This window comes from Saimiri boliviensis, chromosome 15 (assembly GCF_048565385.1).
Source record: "Saimiri boliviensis isolate mSaiBol1 chromosome 15, mSaiBol1.pri, whole genome shotgun sequence".
NCBI classification, from domain to species: domain Eukaryota; kingdom Metazoa; phylum Chordata; class Mammalia; order Primates; family Cebidae; genus Saimiri; species Saimiri boliviensis.
Window position 1 is genome coordinate 88,454,840 of NC_133463.1, and position 19,575 is coordinate 88,474,414.

A 19,575-nucleotide genomic window follows, 5' to 3' on the forward strand; every position below is an offset into this window, starting at 1 on the left:
GATACCTGTTAACTCTCCTCGGGCACTTCTCTGGCTTGATATCCAATTCATAATGATAGATGTCAATTTTGGGGATGTCCATTTCGAAGAAATTGGCCTGTAATTTGATTGTTCTCCCGGAGGTCCCAAAGTCGGGTCTCGGTGGAGGCTTGAAGGCATATCCTTGGATGGGGGGTGGCGGCGGCGCGGGAGGCACAAGCGCTGCAATGGCAGAGAGAACAGCCGTTACGGGGAGCACGGTTGCTCCGAGGCCCTCCCGCCCCTCGGCCCCAGCCACCACACGCCCCCTCTGCTGTTTCCATTCATGTCCAGGCCAATATGGCATTCCACAGAGGCAGCGTCTCAACCTTAAGCCAATAACTGACTGAAAATGTATCGTAACAACTCAAACCTTGCTACATCCATCTCTGTTCTTTCTTCCTGTCAGACACTGGACAGACCACAGAGCCTGAATTAGCAGCAAGGGAGACAAGGCAGAGCCCGGAAGTGTCAAGGTGGTGCCCCTGCCTCGTTGCTGTTTATTCATTTACTCAGGAAATGCTTTTCATTTTACATATGCAGTAGAAAATGCATCCCAACTCAAGTTCTCAGTGGCTCCATGTTAGTAAAGTTCAAAATGTACGTTTAGAAAAATAAGTATTTTCCAATAATAGAATACTTCCAATTTTCATTCAACTGTCTGCTAAAACAAAACAAAAACAAAACCAAACAAAAAACCCTTCTCCATTTAAAACAAATCCCCTATACTTCAATCCCTGCTGACATTCACCAGAAAGATAAAGTACTCTACTACAAATAATAGGAGCTGTTCTTACTGTATTTCGGACCTAGAAACACCCAGAGACTCCTTGAATTACTTGTTTTTTTATTTTGTTTCCTATGAGAAAACTAACATGCTTTAAAGGTTATTAAGCTCGCTGAGTTACACCATTTGGAATGATCACGGCAGCTTGGTCTTCCACCAAGCTGTCCTGACTTCATGGATGACACATCTGTGGGCTTCCACAACAGTCCATTCTGTCAATGGCAAACAGCACATGCCCCAGTGCGCTGGGCACCATGCCCTGGGCCAAGGCTACAAAAATGAACCCAGTCGGGCCAGGCTCACACCTGTAATCCCGGCACTTTGGGAGGCCAAGGCAGGTAGATCACCTGAGGTCAGGACTTCGAAACCAGCCTGGCCAACATAGTGAAACCCCATCTCTACCAAAAATACAAAAATTAGCCAGGCGTGGTGGCGTGCACCTGTAGTCTCATCTACTCAGGAGGCTGAGGCAGGAGAATCACTTGAACCTGGGAGGCAGAGGTTGCAGTGAGCCGAGATCATGCCACTGCACTCTAGCCTGGGTGACAGCAAGAGACTCCATCTCAAAAAAAAAAAAAAAAGCAAGTCCTTAAGCAGTTCCCATGGCATGCAGACGGTTTCCGCTTGTCAGTCATCCACAGGATGGCGTCTGATGGCTTTTCATAAGCTCAGCAGCTCACTGAGATCCTTCCCAGCACGGACCCTGAGGGTGACCAGGAGTGGACATCGCAGTCCAGGTAGGTCAGCGGAGCCGGCCACTCCCTTGAGGGCCGACTGAGCCTCGCCGTACACCAACACTGGAGCAGAACAAAGTGCTCACCAACACGTGGCCCTGTTCTCAGGTGGCTCCACCCACCCAGTGAGACGGCTCCCAGAAAATTCCAGGACAGAGCCAGGAATCCGACCCCATGGCCAATCTCGATTCCAAGGTAGGGCGTGTTCCCCTCAGGGAGGAGAGTCACTGTCCTTTGGTGACTCCCAGCTTACAAGATGCTCATGCAATTACTTAACCGAGCCTCACAACCACATCACAAAGGGGCATGCTGCTGGCTGCGAGGTGTGGGGCTGGAACACAAGTAACTCACAGGTGAAGCAGAGCTTCGAGGCCAGCTCCAAACCAGGCTCCTCCACCCAGGCCCCAAGCACAGTCCCAGCACAGATGCCGCCCAGGCCCAGGGCTCAGGCTGACCCTCTCTCTCCTAAGGAGACCCTCCCCTCCCCGCCACCCCGCAACACCTGCCATGGGAGACGGGAAACCTGCATGCAGCCACCGTTACTAACTGCTGTGAATAAAAGCAATGAGAAAATGCAGGGGTAATTCATAAAATCTGCAATTTCCTAAGAGAGTTCTTTCTTGCTTCTAGCTCTTAATTATGAAAATACAGATACTTCACGTGAAGGCATATGGAATAGGACAAGTTAAAGATGTAAAAGTTTTCCAGGCCGAGGGGCCGGGAGGGCCCATCTTCCCGAACCTTCGGGAAGACACCTCCCCTGCCGAGGACACCTCTGCAGACTGGAGCCCTCGGGGTGCCTGAAATCTACTCTGATCGTACACAGGGAGTCCCACACGTAAGCTGCAGATACAAGCTGGAGGATCAAAGCTGAACGTGTGGGAGGAGACGGAGCAGAAGTGTGCGGACGCGGCCGCCGTGCACGAGGGGGGTGACGGAGCAGAAGAGTGCGGACGTGCACAAGGAAGGAGGAGATGACAGATGACGAGAAGGGCACTGGCTGCCCCCACCCTGCCCCCGGGTGTGAGCCCTGGCCCCGGCAGGTGAATCATGCACTAAGATGGGGACCAAATGTACAAGTGGCCACAAGACATGGATGGGACACACAGACACTCATCCCATTTGACACGGATGGTTCTAAAGGGAATTCTAATACCACCTTGTGACACATTCTCCAAGTGCTCTCTGTTGAAGAAATGGAAGCCTGCAAGGAGGAGGTATCCAGGATGCCTTCACTGAGAACATGCCACCGCACTGGCATTCACAGAAGGGGTCCTGGTTCCCGCTGCCTGTCCAGTCCAACAGCTGAGTCCCAAATCCCTGCTCTGCATCCAAGACCCAAACTCACCTCCCCACGACCACCAGACCCGCTGGCAGCACCCTCCTCTGTCTCCTCCAGCCTCCAAGAATGCTCCAAGGAGCCATCACCTCTCCGTGGACGCTCTCCCCAGACACCCCATGGGCACCTCCTCCTGAGACATGCCCTGCCACATGTCCCACCCAGCAGCTAACCAGTTTTATTTTAAATGGGTTTCCAGTTGTTTCCGTAAGTGTTAGTCTTGTCTCTGCACTGAAAGTTGAAGTCCTTGGGAACAGAAAGGCAAATCCTCTTTCATTCAGGAATCCCAGGATCCTAGCACCGTGCACCTCAGCCACACTGCAGGCTCAATTTCAACACGATAAAACAGATCTCGCCACGCTTAAGTGTCCCAGTGCATATAAAAGTTCTGTTTGTACTATACTGCAGTCTAGCAAGTGTGTAAGAGGATTGTGTGTAAATAATGGAACAGAGGGAGGCAGAGAAGGATGGAGGGGGGCAGGGGGCAGAGGGGCTGAGAGGGAAAGAGGGAGAGAGGGAGGGACAGAAGGAAGAAAGGAAGAAAGGAAGGAAGGACGGACAGACGGACAGACGGACGGACAGACTGACGGACATATTATCTGTGCAGGGCAATAAAGTAAGGTGTGCCTGTGGTTGGAAGGGACCTCAGCTGCTGCTAGGAGGGGCAATGGCTCCCCAGGACCCAGGGCTGGCAGGCCCGCTGCACTTAAGGCCATACCCATTCCTTGGAAAGTGAGTTCTGAGGGCAGGACCTGGATACCAGCGTAGCGTCACATACACAGCCGTGCTGTGTTTGCTGAATCGAGATCACTCAGCATGTTTATTTAAGATTCCAGTTTTAGAGCCGCATCTCACACAGCGAAAGCGAAACACAGTGAATGAGTAATCAGCTTCCTGTGTGAGCAACTGGGTCACGGGGAACACAGAGTTTCAGTATGCACAGCGGACGTCAGCAGAGGCGGGCAGCAAGCCAGCAGGTGGCCCCCCCAAAGAAACCCCTTTCGGAGTTGGCTCCTCCTATACTTTCCAGGGAGGGATTTGGGGCAGACTCCTGCCACCTGCCCCAAGGGCCATCTAAGTAAGGGACAGGGACTGGGGAAAGTTGGTGCATGAAGAGGAAAGTGAAAGTTGCTGCATGAAGAGGAAAGTGAGGGCCTGCCAGGATCCCCCGCGGACATGTACCCTGGAGTGGGGAGAGCAGCAGCATTAATTCAGAGTCATTAAATAAATGAATGGCCCAGCTCTTCCATGAAGCCGATCTGACTACCGGTGAGTGAACCACAGGCCCAGGCTGGCATCCACAGGCTGCACAGCTGTGGCCTAAGCTTGGGTGGCAGCCTCGCTGTGAGGCTGGCACAGGGGCCCATGGCTGTCTCCTAGGAACCGGCCCAGGGCTCAGCACCCATGTCTCAGGATGCAAACGGTTAAAGATCTGTCACCCAAATGCCACACAAAGCTGTTTCTGAAGCCATGCTTCTCCACGGTCCTCCTAGAAGTCTGCATTCATGACACTGGGCATCAGCCAGAGTGCAGGCTAAAGAACACGAGAAAGATAGCTGAGGGCTGCTAAGCACTTCTGTGCCACATCCTGCGCCAAGCCGGGTGCAGACCTGGTCTTTGTCATGCCAGAACAGGGGTGCCCTGGCCAGGCAGTGGCAGAGCAGCCACTGAGATCTGTGCGATTAGCACGAGCCATGGAACAGGACAGGTGACAGCCCAGTGAGCACAGCCTGGAGACGAGATGCTACCAAGCTATAATCTCCTGCTAAAATCAGGACATGTGGGTGACAACTCACCTGCCGTCTACACAGGCAAGCCTCCCTTGTGGCCACCCAAGTTGACACTAAACACAGTCACGGCAGTGTTTTTGGTAAAATGGATGGAGGCAGTCTCAAATGTGTACTGAGAATGCAGACGGAACATCTGCTCCTGTCATCCGGAGTGCAGACAACTGTACGCTGTCTACCGCGCCAGGCCAGGGCCACCAAGCCCACGGTGAGCCAGAGCCAAAGCCTCACCCAGCCGGCGTTCAGAGATGTGTCCGGCCCAGGCACCATGGCTGCGCAGGGACAGCTGCCACTGGGTCCACCACCCCCAATCTGACTCACAAACTGGGGCAAACTGACCTCAACGGGGGTGCTGGAGCCCCCCCAGGTCTGTGAGGACACACCGAAAGTCAAATGTGACCAGATGGACAGGGGAGAATGGAGTTCTTGTGCTTTGGGGGTCCCAGGTCCCTGGCACAGAACCCGCCCAAACACAGACACAGAGGAAACGGAGGCACAGACAGGGGTCCTGGGTCCCTAACCCCAGAACCCGCCTGAACACAAATGCTGAAGAAGCGGAGGCACAGACATGTCCCATGTGGAAGGGAGTCAACAGAGCCCACCCAGCTGGCGGCTGGTCACCCCCCTCCTCAGGGGAGGCTGCTTCTGCCGCCAGCCAGAGCTCTGCAGCGGGAGAAAAGAGTGCACTCTCCAGCCCTGAGCAGGAGCTGCTGCATCAGTGCTCCTCAGAACCAGGGGCATCGGCCCAGGAGCCAGTTGATGCCATCCAGGGATCTCAATGTGGAAGTGGGCAGCTGGTGCACCAGGCTCAGAGAATATGTCCCGGGGAACGCTGACCATCGACAGGAGTCCTGGGACCATTTCGCCCCAGGGACGGACCCTGCCACAGCCCTAGGACCTCATGGGTCCCAGCTGAGGAAACGGCCCCTGCCCCTCCTCCTGTGGGCATAGGGACACAGGGTGTAGCCATCCACTGCTGCTCTCTGCTTGCATCCGCTCCCTGAGAAGGAGGTTTTGCCTCCACTCGGGCCCGTGGGAAGGGTGGGTGGGAATGAAGGAGGGAAGGAAATTCTGGGTGCAGCCCTGGGTGGGTGCAGCCCCGGGTGGGGGCAGCCTCGGGTGGGGGCAGTCCCAGGTGGGGGCAGCCCCAGTTGGTGGCAGTCTTGAGTGGTAGCAGTCCCGGGTGGGCGCAGCCCCAGATGGTGGCAGTCTCGGGTGGGAGCAGTCTTGATGGGGGGCAGCCCCGGGTGGGAGCAGCCCCGGTTGGGTACAGTCTCAGGTGGTGGCAGCCCCAGGTGGGAGCAGTCTCGGGTGGGGGCAGTCCCAGGTGGGGACAGCCCTGGGTGGGAACAGTCTCCAGTGGGGGCAGCCTTGGGTGGGAGCAACCTTGGGTGAGAGCAGCCCCGGGTGGGAGCAGCCTCAGGTGGGGGCAGCCCTGGGTGGGGGGGGGAGCAGCCTCAGGTGGAGGCAGTCTTGGGTGGGGACCCAGGGTGGGAGCAGCCCCGGGTGGGTGTAGTCTCCGGTGTGGCGGTGGCGGTGGCGGCAGCTTTGGGTGGGGGCAGCCAGGCCGTCCTCGGTGACACATTTGCACTTGTGTTGAACACTTCTGTGTTCTGGGGGCGAGGTTCCTGGAAGGCTTTCCTTTCTGTTCTCCCTGAGTAGAAAGTCTTGGAGCATTTCCAACCTGTCTCAGCCCGGTTCTTGGCAACACCAGAAGAAGGGGCCATGGGAGGCAACGTGAGCAGGAGCAGTCACCCCAAAGGCAGGGGCTGTGGAGGTGCTGGGTGAGGACAGCAGGGAGAATCCCCCCCAGGAGAGACTGGCGCGCCGTCGCTGAGGCCAACACAGGCGGCCCACGTCCCCAGATCAGACTGACAGTCACCCCTAAACCACTCACTCCCTTCTTCTGGTTTAATGAGTAATAGCCTGAAAACATTTTAACCTTATTTTAGTGAGCAATACAGCGTGCACAGGAAGAAGATGATGAACCCGTACAGTCTAGGACTGATTACAAAACAAACATCCGACTAAACTGCCGATGACTCACAACCAACACGGAATTTCCTCCACAGGGTTTTTTTTTAAATAAATGCTTGTGGCTCAACCTGAAACTGCAACCACCATTATCTCTTTGAGAAATGGTCCTCAAAGCCTCCCCTGTGACCTTTACGAAGCACACCTTCCCCCATAAATTTTGAATAAATTTTTCCTTACAAGTCAAAAACATCCCCTTTGATCCACCATCTGTCTTTATTCAACGGTATTAGAAATACTGTAATAAGGCTGGGCGCGGTGGCTCATGCCTGTAATCCCCGCACTTTGGGAGGCCAAGGCGGATAGATCACCTGAAGTCAGGAGTTCATGACCAGCCTGACCAACATGGTGAAACCCAGTCTCTACTAAAATACAAAAATTAGCCGGGTATGGTGGTGGCACAAGCCTGTAGTCACAGCTACTTGAGAGGCTGAGGCACGAGAATCACTAGGCGGAGACTGCAGCGAGCTGAGATCGCGCCACTGTGCTCCTGCCTGGGCAACAAGAGCGAAACTCCATCTCAAAAAAAAGGAAAAAGATAAAAGAAATACTATAATAAATACAAGCAGGAATTAAAGGAATACTGGTAAAACGTAAGTTACCTCCTACAGAAACGTTCCTCAACCGAGGCAGCTGATGAGAGACCACAGCATCCCCACCACTGGCCTCACCAGGACAGACCCCCTGCACGCTGGCGAAGCACTGCTGGAAGCCTGACACGCTCAGTGCGGATGTGAAGAATGCCTTACATGTATATTTCTCTGACTCTTCTCTGCAGCCTTTTCTGGTTTCAACTCTGGATTTTTTTTTTTTGTGATTCTGACTCTGTATCTGCCTCTCCCGCTAGAAAGTAGGCATCGCAATATAGCAAGGACTGTGTCTGTTTTTGTGCAACTGTTCACTGAATGAATACACAGATGAATAAAAGAGTATCTTGCTGTTACACTGACTCTTAGTAAAAATGCCATCTGGGTTTAGGACTCAATGCCAAGTGTTTTTAGGACAAAATCATGAGGCATCCATAGGAAGACGATTACTCTACTTTTACAAATAGTCTTTACTATTTATTTTATATTTTATCCTTTTCAGTAGAGACAGGGGTCTTGTATGTCACCCAGGCTGGTCTCCAACTCCTGGCCTCAAGTGATCCTCCCACCTTGGCCTCCCAAAGTGCTAGATTCCAGGCTTGAGCCATGGCACCCGGCCTGTTTCAACTAAGGAAGCCAGCGTTTATCAGGCATCGACATGATTCCAGCGTGAGACTTCCAGCATATTTATGTCTCTTCTCATTCCCACTCTGACTTGTCTTCATTGCTCAGATGAGGAGCCAGGAGCTCCATGGGGTGAAGTGACAGCCAGGGCACCTGGGTAGCAGACCACAGGGCTAGGACTGCAATTTCCAGCTTACACTTCCGCCCACATCAGCCATCAAATCAGCCACTGCCCTGACAAGGACAAGGGTCCATGTGACATCTCTTATACTTCAGAAAGAACCTTGTTCTCCAAACTGAATCCTCAGCCGGGCGCGGTGGCTCAAGCCTGTAATCCCAGCACTTTGGGAGGCTGAGGCGGGTGGATCACGAGGTCAAGAGATCGAGACCATCCTGGTCAACATGGTGAAACCCCGTCTCTACTAAAAATACAAAAAAATTAGCTGGGCATGGTGGCGCGTGCCTGTAATCCCAGCTACTCAGGAGGCTGAGGCAGGAGAACTGCCTGAACCCAGGAGGCGGAGGTTGTGGTGAGCCGAGATCGCACCATTGCACTCCAGCCTGGGTAACAAGAGCGAAACTCCGTCTCAAAAAAAAAAAAAAAAAAAAAAAAAAACCTGAATCCTCTTTTCACCCAAAACATACAAGAATCTGACCTACCTATCATATATATGTTCCCTGAAAATATATACATCTATTACGTATCAATAAAAATAGACATAAACTTTCTTGTTTTTGAACACAGAGTCTTGCTCTATCTCACAGGCTAGAGTACAGTGGTGTGATCTCGGCTCACTGCAACCTCCACCTCCTGGGTTCAAGTGATTCTCCTGCCTCAGACTCCCAAGTAGCTGGGATTATAGGTGTGTATCACCATACCCAGCTACATTTTTGTAATTTTAGTAGAGACAGAGTTTGGCCAGGCTGGTCAGGCTGGTCTCGAACTCCTGACCTCAAGTGATCCGCCCACCCAGCCTCCCAAAGTGCTAGGATTACAGGTGTGAGCCACCACGCCTGGCCAACATACACTGATCTGCCACCCTGTTGCCCCTCATCTGTGCTAAGCAGCTAGGAAACTTAAAAAATAAATAACAAACCTCTGTGCTCTTTTACAGTAACTCATGCTAGACACCTGGTACGTTTCTCTGTTTGCTTCCCTTCTTAACATGTGTATTCACATTTTAAGTTGCCATAACTGAAGAAGCAATGGCCATCACCACTGCAGCAGGTACAGTACAGACACCTTCACGCAAATCACCTCCTCACTCCTTACCATGGACCAGGCAGGCAGGATCCCATCCTACACATGTGGTTCCAGGTGTCTGCAAGTTAACTGACAGACAGAGCTGGGACTCACACACAGCAGTCACGGCTACCAGAGCAAGCGAGCCTTGCCACCAGGCCGGGCAGCCTTGATCCCTTTCTGTAACACCTATGCTTAAGTCAAATCAAAGGAGCTGGAGGAACTAAGTAAGTGCCTGACCATCCATCCTCACCGGGTTCCCTCATTTCCATCTGTGAGCACAGGAACACCTGGTCACCAGTGAGGTCTACCCCAGCCAAGCCCATGCTAAGGGTTTCCTACGCTCTATCGCACTGCACGACGCCGCTCACCCTACACTGCCTGAGCACCTCCTACCACGGCTCTCAGGGTGCTCGTCTTCGGAAGGGAACAGGGAGGAAAATTATCACCATCTCCCTACACACCAGGCACACTGGCAGCGCTCAGGATGGCCGAAGTGGGCATGCCAGCTAAGGGGACGGGAGAGAACTCGGAACAATTTTCTAAATATTTGAAGGAAAAAAATAAGGTGAGCTCCCTGTCACATCTTATTACAAAATAAATTTCAAATAGAAACTGTAAATACATAGTATTTTTAAATGAAACAAAAACACCCAAAGAAATATTTTAAAATTTAATGATCTTTTATAGTTTTGGGGTGGGAATGCTCTTTCTCAGAACCAAAAAGAGGTTGCAGAAGATGATTTTCAGCTGCATGTGGTGTCTCACACCTGTAATCCCAGCACTTTGGGAGGCTGGGGCAGGTGGATCACTTGAGGCTAGGAGTTCGAGACTAGCCTGAGAAACATGGCGAAACCCCACCTGTACAAAAAAAAAATACAAAATTAGCCGGTCATGGTGGCATGTGTCTGCAGTCCCAGCTACGTGGGAGGCTGAGATGGGAGGATCACTTGAGCCTGGGGAGGTCAAGGCTGCAGTGATCTGAGATCACGCTACTGCACTCCAATCTGTCCAGCCTGGGTGACACAGCAAGACTCTGTCTCGGGGGGAAGAAAACTATATATATAAAATTGCATGGCAAACTAGAAATTCGTGTGACATCATAAATATACAAACCTAAAGGCATAACCTAAATTATACAGTTTATATAAATTAATGAAGTCAAAAACTCCAACAGAAAACAGGTGAGGGATACGACTGGATAGTGCATATAAGAAAAAATGGTCAATCCCATCCATACAGGGGGATTTCAAGTTTGTTTCAGAAGCTTTCCAAAATTACATGCCCTTTGATCCAGTAACTCAACAGGTAGGCATCGGTCCTCAGGAAATACTCAGGCTTCTACACACGAAAGCACAGCAAAGACTGAGAAGGGCTGGAAGGTCCATCGGTGGAAAACGGGTTAAATGAACTGTGCGAGAGTTCAGTGACACGATGCCTCTCCATCAGTTACAAGGAAGAGCTCCATGTGTTGGTAAGTGGGAAAAAGCTTCGAAATCGTGGTTGATGCAATCCCATCTGTCCTATATTATACACATGTGCACATTTGGGGTATGAAAGGGAAAACTTATAGGATAATTATAAAACAAAATATTTATAGTGGCTATTCCTGAGTGGTCAAGCTACGGTTAGTATTTCTACTCTTCTCTATGCTTCTGTTTATTCATTTTATATTTTATTTATTTTATTATTATTTTTTAACCAGACAGAGTCTCACTCTGTTGCCGAGGCAGAAGTGCAGTGGTGCATCACAGGGCTCAAGCGATCCTCCTGCCCCAGCCTCCTGAATAGTTGGGACTACAGGCATGCGCCCCCATGCCAGGTGACAGAGATGGAGCCCTCCTGTGTTGTCCAGGCTGGTCTCAAACTCTTGGGCTCAAATGATCCTCCTGCCTCAGCCTCCCAAAGTGTTAGGATTATGGGCTTGACTGTACCTGGCCGATGCTTCTGCATTTTTTAGGTAGATGTATTTGTTATTTAAAACTAAAGTTAGTTTTTAAAAATACAAACAAACTCTGGGAGAAGGATGAGTGTTGAATTCATCATTCTATTTTTCTCTGACATATTCCTAAGTTAAAGAAAACAGAAGTTGGCCAGGTGTGGTGGCTCACGCCTGTAATCCCAGCACTTTGGGAGGCCGAGGCAGGTGGACCACCTGAGGTCAGGAGTCTGAGACTAGCCTGATCAACATAGAGAAACCCTGTCTCTACTAAAAGTACAAAATTAGCCGGGTGTGGTAGTACGCGCCTGTAATCCCAGCTACTTGGGAGGCTGAGGCAGGAGAATCGCTTGAATCTAGGAGGTGAAGGTTGCGGCGAGCTGAGATCACGCCAATGCACTGGACAACAAGAGCAAACTCTGTCTCAAAAAAATAAAGAAAGAAAGAAAATAGAAGCTTAAGATCTCAGCACAGATAGTCATTATGCCACTTAACAGATGCTCAGAGAGATTTAAAAAGTACCCAATTCAAGATATGCAGTGAGCCAGTTTTCCCGGTGTACTCTCACAGAGGCACAGTGGCGTTTACAGGTGAAGCAGCGCATGCTGGTTGCATGGAGGCTGGAAGGTAGGCAGTGAAGTGGCAGGGTAGAGCCACATGGCCGGTGTCGAGGGTGCGCCCATGTCATCGCATGGCCACTGTGTCTTCCTGACTGCTACCTCACCCTGTGTGACAGCCCTGTCCTGGAGAACTTCCCGAGAGTGCCAGCCAGCCAGCCAGGACGCAGACAAGGCACCCAGCTGCCAGAGTGCATCCACTGTTCTGCACCGTTGCTGGAGAACCTGTTGTTTGAAATAACTAAAGCCACAATGTGGGTTTTACATCATGGTTAAAGGGAACTCACACTGGAATTGTATAGAAGGAAAAAAAAAATCTCAGCAGAAGAGTTGTTTTGTTCATTTATAACCACGCCCCTGCGCTGTGTGGGGAGGGCCTGGCCCGCTTCAGCAGGGACGTCCCCTCCCTCCTCACACTTGCTGGGCTGAATCATCTGCAGAGGTGGCAGGAAAACCGCCTCATTTACATACACCCTTTCCAGCAAGCACAGCCAGGGATTCCAATTCCCAGAGCCTCCCTGCCTCTCTAGAGCCAACGCGGCACAGCGCGAATACAGGGCGGCGTGGGCAGCGGTGGCTCACGGTGCCCGCGCCCAGCTGCAGCTGAGGTCTGGCTGACATTGCTTTCTCTGACTGCAGCCACGGACACTGACGGGGGCTGGGCTGGGCCACCCCTGGCCTCCCTGACTGAGCAGGGACCTTTCCAGGGGGATGGCCTCCTGGCTTCAAGCCTGAATCTCAACGATGGAATGAGAATAAATGAGCATTCAGAAATCTCAGGCTCACTGCTGTCAGCTTTAGCCTGATCTACAGGATTCACTCGTGAGGCCTAATTTTAAGAGAAAAGGGATCAAGGGAAAAAAAATTGACATAAAAAACGAAAAACTGCCATCTGAGTTCTGTCCCACAGGGCTACTAACACATCTTAGCCTTTCTGCCTGTCTTGAAAAGAATAAATGCCTATTTTTATCAGCGAGGCAGCAAAACCCATCAACATCTCCTGCTCATCTGCTGAAACACACATGCCCGTGCCACTCATCACCGGGTGTTGCATCATCTGCCACCTGGGAGGACCAAGAGATGGCCCTGCTTTTCCAGGAGTATGTAGAGAACAAAAAATAAAAAATAAAGAGATGGCCCTGCCTGCCAGGGGCCTCACAGCAGATGCCAGCATCAGCGCCAGCGGATGCTTGGGCCGTGGGCAGCCCTGACCCTGGTGGGGCCCCATGCAGGGCTGTAAGGCACACGGCTCTCTTTTCTGGGTGCCAGGTCCAACACTGAGCCTTGTACAAGATCTAACCCAGGAGGGTGAGAAAGGAGGGGATGACACAGGACAGCGAGAGGGACCAGGGGTGCCACACAGCAGCTCAGCCACTGCCAGCCTTGGGGTGGGCAAACGGACACCCACACGAGCATCCATGTCCCATGTGGGAAGATGCCTGAACGCTGAGACGACATGTTCTGTTCTGGAGGATGGCTTCCAGGGCTCAGGTCAGGTGTTCGAAACCGCTGCACCACCAAGATTCTCTTAGGCAAAGGCAGGACCCACCAGCAACCAGAAGTTTGGGTTCCGTGACGAGGAAGACCAGATGCTGCTGCCATCTCTACCCAGAGAGAGTCTGCATGTCTCCTGCTTGCGGGCATCTTAGCTACAGCTTTACCAGGAGAAGGCCCAGCCCTTCTCCGACCGTGCCCGGCCTGACACCCAGCTCCTCTGGGAGTGCCTCCAATTCCCTGTGCGTCTGAGCCCACGGTCCACTCTGTGCACGGCAGCCACGCACCCGGAGCTGCAGCCCTTCGTCCCACTCGCCGACGGCCCAGCGTGCCGAGCCCTGTCTGAGCCCCAGCAGAAAGAAGCCCGTGCCAGCTGCTCTCCGCCTGCTCTGCAACGCTGTTTTTCCTACAGTTTCTCCTGGTAAAACTGAAGGAAAGTGGCCTGCTGCTTCCTATGCCCACCCTTCCCCGCCCTGCTTCCGCCTCTGAAAACTGGAGCTACACCTGCCCCAAAGGGGCAGAATTACCTTAACTGGCACAACACCCCTGCACAGCAGAGCCGCTCTGCTCCGGAGATCTCGGGGCCCCAACCCAGCCCCTCCTCGTGAGACCCATCGCAACAATGGGCTTGCACCACCAGCCTCTCGATGCCTCTTCCTGCCTCTGCTTTTCCTCATTCTGCTCAACGACAGACACATGACAACAGGGCCACTGTCTCCAAAGCCAGCTCTCCCACCCTGCTGCTCAGGCTGCCAAGCAGAGGCCACCGTACCCCCCACTCCGCAGTTCACAGGCGGAAGTGCGAGCCTTCGCCTCAGACCCGGGAGCCCCGTGAGGACGGAGTGGGCCTCCTCATCTTGCCAGCACTCACAGTGCCCGGCAGTGTTCAAATCCAGCAGGAGGCACAGGCTCGGGAAGCAGTCCCCAAAGCAGAACCATCGCCACACGTGGATAGTTTCTGCCACCCACCGACAGGCCAGCGTCTAAAAGAGGCGCGCGCCGAACGCCCATTACGCGGAGTGCATGGCCGTGGTCTCCGTACACAAAATCCTGTGACCAGCGGTTAATCTGGCCCCTTCCCCCCATCTCGTGTATGCAATGAGATGCGTACATGAGATAGGGGCAGCCAGATTAACCGCTCGGGCCACAGCAGAAAGACGCACGCTAGCATCTGAAACAAAGTCTGTTGGATTCTGAGGGATCGACATCTTTCGTGATGATGAAGACAAAGCCTGGTCAAGAGCAGCTAGAGCCGAAAGAAGGGAAGCGGGAGGGCCTGTGAATCCCCCACCCCCAAAACTGCAGCTCCGGGTCCTACATGCCCTGGTCTGGGTCTTGAATTTACACTACCTATAGGGTCCAGGCCACCGGCTAAGCGAGAAATTTAACACACCCAGCGGCGGTGCTCAAAGCCATCTGTCTAACTGAGGCACTGGGCGCGCAGACCTCCCTTACATGACTCACATCTTTTTACCTGTCTGGAAATCAAGGCCCTCTCATTATTTCTTTCCCCCCAAGACAAGGTTTTCACTCGGTCTCCCAGGCTGGAGCGCAGTGGTGCAATCTTGACTCACCGCAACCTCTGTCTTCTAGCTTCAAGTGATCATCCTGCTTCAGCCTCCGGAATAGCTAGGATTACAGGCACCTGCCACCACACCTGACTAACTTTGTTATTTTTCTTAGAGATGGGGTTTCACCATGCTGTCCATGCTGGTCTTGAACTCCTGACCTCAAGTGATCTGCCTCCCTTGGCCTCCCAAAGTGCTGGGATTACAGGTATAAGCCACCATGCCCAGCCCTCTCATGATTTCAAAGGCAAATGGACACGAAGACCCATTCAGACGACATGATGGCCTCCATGAAGAGAAGATGCCTTGGCGGGCGCACTGTTAAGAGCCAGAAAGAATCCAGCCAGCTTGATGAACCTCAATGCACTCCTATATGTAGGCAATGATTAGAAAAGCTGGTTTTACAAAGATGTCATTTGTAAACAACAAACGCTGTAACGCACCAAAGCGGGCCAGGTATGAAGTCTACGCGAAAGACGTGTTCTTGAATTACTGCTGCACTCGGCGAGGGCTCTGCCTCCTGGCCTCGTGGCCTCTGCTCAGACTCCTGCAGCACATGTGGAGAAGCTGGCGTCATGGGGATCTAAAGATCCAAACACGCTGTTTCCCCATTCAGAGGAAAGTTACACCAGATCCCGTGTGGTTGTCTCACGTTAGGATTCTGCGGACAGGAGGGTCACGTAACTGAGAGGAAGGGTGGTTGACAGTGCTCAGGCCGGATCAGTCTCCAGCCCAGACAGTCCCATCCCACCCCACACATGACTCCTGACACTCTTAGGGCCCTACCTTTAAGTCAACTCAGGGCCAGGTGCGGTGGCTCAGGCCTATAATCCCAGCATGTTGGGAAGCCAAGGCGGGTGATCACCTGAGGCCAGGAGTTCAAGACCAGCAGAGTAAACACGGCGAAACCCATCTCTACTAAGAACATAAAAATTACCTGGGCATGGTGGGTGCATGCCTGTAATCCCAGCTACTCGAGAGGCTGAGACAGGAAAATCACTTGAAGCTGGGAAGTGGAGGTTGCAGTGAGCTGAGATCGCACCACTGCACTCCAGCCTGGGTGACAGAGTGAGACTGTCTCAAAAAAACAAACAGCTTGAAATCTTGAATTGCATCTAGAATCTGTCAACTTCACCTCCACCATTAGCATGCAGGCCAGAGCCGTCATCTTCTCCCAACTGGATCACGTCACAGTGCCTACCAAAGTCCCCTGTGTCCACACAGCAGCCAGAGATACCAGGAAGGGCGGCCGGCTCATCCTTCCACTCTCAAGTCCCCCTAGCATCTCATCGCACACGTGACAGCCAGGCTCCCACGGGCTCTGGCCTTAAGGCACCAGTGCACTCCCACCCCAGGGCCTCTGCACTTCCCGTCTGTGCTTTCCTCAGATCCCTGCGGTTTGCTCACCCACTTACCTCCTTCAGGTCTTTGTTCAATGTCACCTCCCTAGAGACTGCTGACTGCCTTGTGACTGCCTTCGTAAATGCGGTGCGTGCCCCCAGCAGCTCCAGGCCACCCGCTGTGCTCGCCTTGACAGCGCCTGCTGCCTGGCACACTCCATCTCCCATCCTCCCTGCACTAGGAACACCCAAAGAGAACGTCTCTGTTTCTGTTCATTGCTCTATCCCAGTGCTTAGAAGCACGTCTGCCAAGTGCTGGCTGATGGATGTGAACCACGTGGGGAATGGTCTCCAGGTAGGTTCTAACTTTGCTCCCCTACCACGGCACAGTCGGGGGCTGCCTGCCCCAGTCTGGTTGTTTCTTTTTCTGGAGCAGCGGAGCATGTGGCTGCCGGATAGTGCCGTCTCTTGGCGATATTTGCCTAGAACTGAACGCATCCTCCCATCTACCTTATATCAGCTCTAGATTACTTCAATACCTCAAACAATGTAAATGCTACATTAATAGTTATTATACTATACTTTTTTGGACTTAAATTTTGGATTTTTTTTTTTTATTGCTTTTTCCCCCCAAATATTTTCTACCCCTAGGTGAGGCACCTGCTTTGGTGGGTTTACCTCACAGGCCAGTCAGCAGCCGGCCAGCACACAGAAACCGCACAGGCCCCCTCTTCCATGGTCTTTCGCCTTCAGGCTGAAGATAACCTGCAGCCTGAATCCCTGAATAGCTGCATGGAGCCGAGCAGCTAAGCCCACACGCCCTGGAAATTTGCATGAAGGAAAAATAAGCTTCTACAGGGTTTGTATTCCTGCAAGAGCCACCGCATTTGCATCTATGTGTTTTAAGAACTTCATCCATCACAAGGATCACCTCCCTCTCCCCCTAGTCACTATGTTTTCCACATGAACACGAGGGTCCGTATTTTTTAACAGAGTAAAATAGATGTTAAAAATAAGTATCACGCAGGGAAAGTTTAGCCTCAGTTGATGTTATCCCTCCTGTGACATTTTCCTATTACACATCAAAATCTCCCCAGCCCACATAGCTGTAAGGTCATGTCGGCAACACTGTCATTATAAAAAGAAAAAACTGTCCTCTTCTCAGTGATATATTTAGAAATCCAGCATTTCAACTCAGCATTTTCTTAGGTATGAGAATACTCCCACATTTATCTTAAATTACAATCATGGTGCATTGGGAAAAGAAGTACTGTTCTAATGTTAATAAACAGGGCACACGTGGACTAATAAACCACACATCAGGGTGGTGGTAGAAAACCTTAGGAAAGCACTGTGTGAAATAAGCCTCAGCTTGACGTAAAACCTCCCTGCAAGCTTCAGCAGGCTTCTGCAGCCCATCCCCGGGGCTCGGGCTAATTCAATTGCATGGAGATTCAACTTTAATTCCCCACACTTGGAATGAATACAGCTCCCTGAGGGATACTTAAAAGCAAATTTAACAAATGACAGAAATCAGAAAATTTCCCCAATTTGTCCAACCAGCTATTTGAAACGTCAATTCTAAACACGGGCATCCCAAAGAGGTACCATTTTTCTCCTAGTCAGAATAATTAATTAGGAGTAAATTGCTCAAAATCAAGCAGACAAAATATCCAGGAGTGTTTGCTTCTTTAATCAATTCCTTCCTGAAGAGAGAGGAGCTTACAATGGAAAACAAATCGAAATGGTGCTCTATTTCCTCAGAGGACCAAAGAAAAGTTAACGACGACACCTGCAAGCATTTTGGATCCCAGGCGGTGCCAGGCACAGTGTCCTGGCCGCATCTTTTTTTTAATGACATAATTACGGACGTCCTTCTATTATTTGCTATCAGAAAGGCAGGCCCCTCGGACAGTGGGGGCTGACTGAGGCCCCCACGGTGGCGCAGTGGAGATTACTGGCAGGGTCTAACCTGGCCCTGCGGACCCAGCTTAGCAGAAGGTGGGACGCCAGATCTCACCTGGTAGTCTGTCAGCCAAAAACACACACGTCAAAGCGGAGCGCATGGTGCCTGCAGGCTCCAGGCCGGGCTGGTTGAGAGCTGGGATGATAAACGTTTATGGGGAGGAGGGATCCCGGGCCAGGTTTCTTTCTTCCTCTTGTTAGAATTCAGATACCTTTACCACCCAAGCCATTTTCAAGTGAGCACTGTGGTGACCTTTAGCACATTCACAGTGTTGTGTAGCCAACACCACCACCCAATTCCTGGGCGCCTTCATTACCTTAAAAGAAGCCACATGCCCAACTAAGCCGTCAGGCTCCCTTCCCTCCAAAGCCCAGCCCCTGGCACACGAACCTGCGTTGTCTCAATGGCTCTGCCTGTTCTGGACATTTCCAGAGGTGGAGTCGAGCGTGTGGTCCCCTGCGCCTGGCGCCCCCTGTCCCCTGCGGCATGCCGGCCTTACGGCTCACCCATGCTGCAGCCATGTCTGAGCTCCGCTGGGGCCGGATTGAACGGACACCCTCCAAATGTTCTGCATCCCTCAGGGCTCGCAAGGCTGCCTACCGCCGCTTTTCTTGCTGCTGCTGAGACTCGCACCTCCTGGGATGAGCCACCCGTCTCTCAGGACAAAGGAGCCAGATGGAGTGGGCCATCATCCAGGCCCATGAAAGGCCCTAGCCAAGGGGGCCGAGTGGCTGAGCTGGCCCCTGACCAGGTGTCCCACTGGTCCTGCAGCCCCAGCAGCCCCGGAGGCTCACACACAGCAGGAAACACTGCTGTGGACCACAGGGGTTTGAGGTACACCAGGGAGATGAAGAATGGGGCAGACACTCCTCAAACTCATCGGAATGAGCGAAGCGTGCTGTGCACTATCGGAGAGTCAGATGCACCGTGCTGGTCTCTGCACAGTGGCACCTTTCATCCAGCTAAGAGTGCATGTTCAAGAACTTGAAAATCACATAAGCAAAAATGCTAAGGCATGTTGAAATTAACAGCTAATTACGTGTACAAACACCGATTCAAACAAAGCAACCATAAAAAGGCATTTTCAAGACAACTAGGAAAATCTGGGAGGTGACTGTGTTTGGTGACGTGGAGGAATGACCATTTATCATGGATCATGGAACAGTGATTCCGTTTTTTTTTTTTTTTTTTGAGACGGAGTTTCGCTCTTGTTACCCAGGCTGGAGTGCAATGGCGCGATCTCGGCTCACCGCAACCTCTGCCTCCTGGGCTCAGGCAATTCTCCTGCCTCAGCCTCCCGAGTAGCTGGGATTACAGGCACGTGCCACCATGCCCAGCTAATTTTTTGTATTTTTAGTAGAGACGGGGTTTCACCATGTTGACCAGGATGGTCTCGATCTCTTGACCTCGTGATCCACCCCCTCGGCCTCCCAAAGTGCTGGGATTACAGGCTTGAGCCACCGCGCCCGGCCAGTGATTCCGTTTTTTAAAAGACTCC

General features: G+C 52.1%; 1 protein-coding gene across 2 annotated transcripts in view; it reads right to left on the reverse strand.

Moving 5' to 3' along the window:
* Positions 1-19,575, reverse strand: part of AGO2 (argonaute RISC catalytic component 2) — a 113,714-nt gene that overhangs the window by 59,780 nt on the left and 34,359 nt on the right. The window contains exons 1-2 of one of the 2 annotated variants that reach the window (XM_010336011.2): positions 15,215-19,404; positions 6-201 (exon numbers count right to left, since the gene is read on the reverse strand). In XM_010336011.2, the coding sequence (XP_010334313.1) occupies positions 6-82 (77 nt within the window). In that variant the 5' untranslated portion in view covers positions 83-201; positions 15,215-19,404. Of the gene's footprint in view, positions 1-5; positions 202-15,214; positions 19,405-19,575 lie in introns of those variants that run through there. The other variant, XM_039464617.2, reaches the window with a different exon arrangement.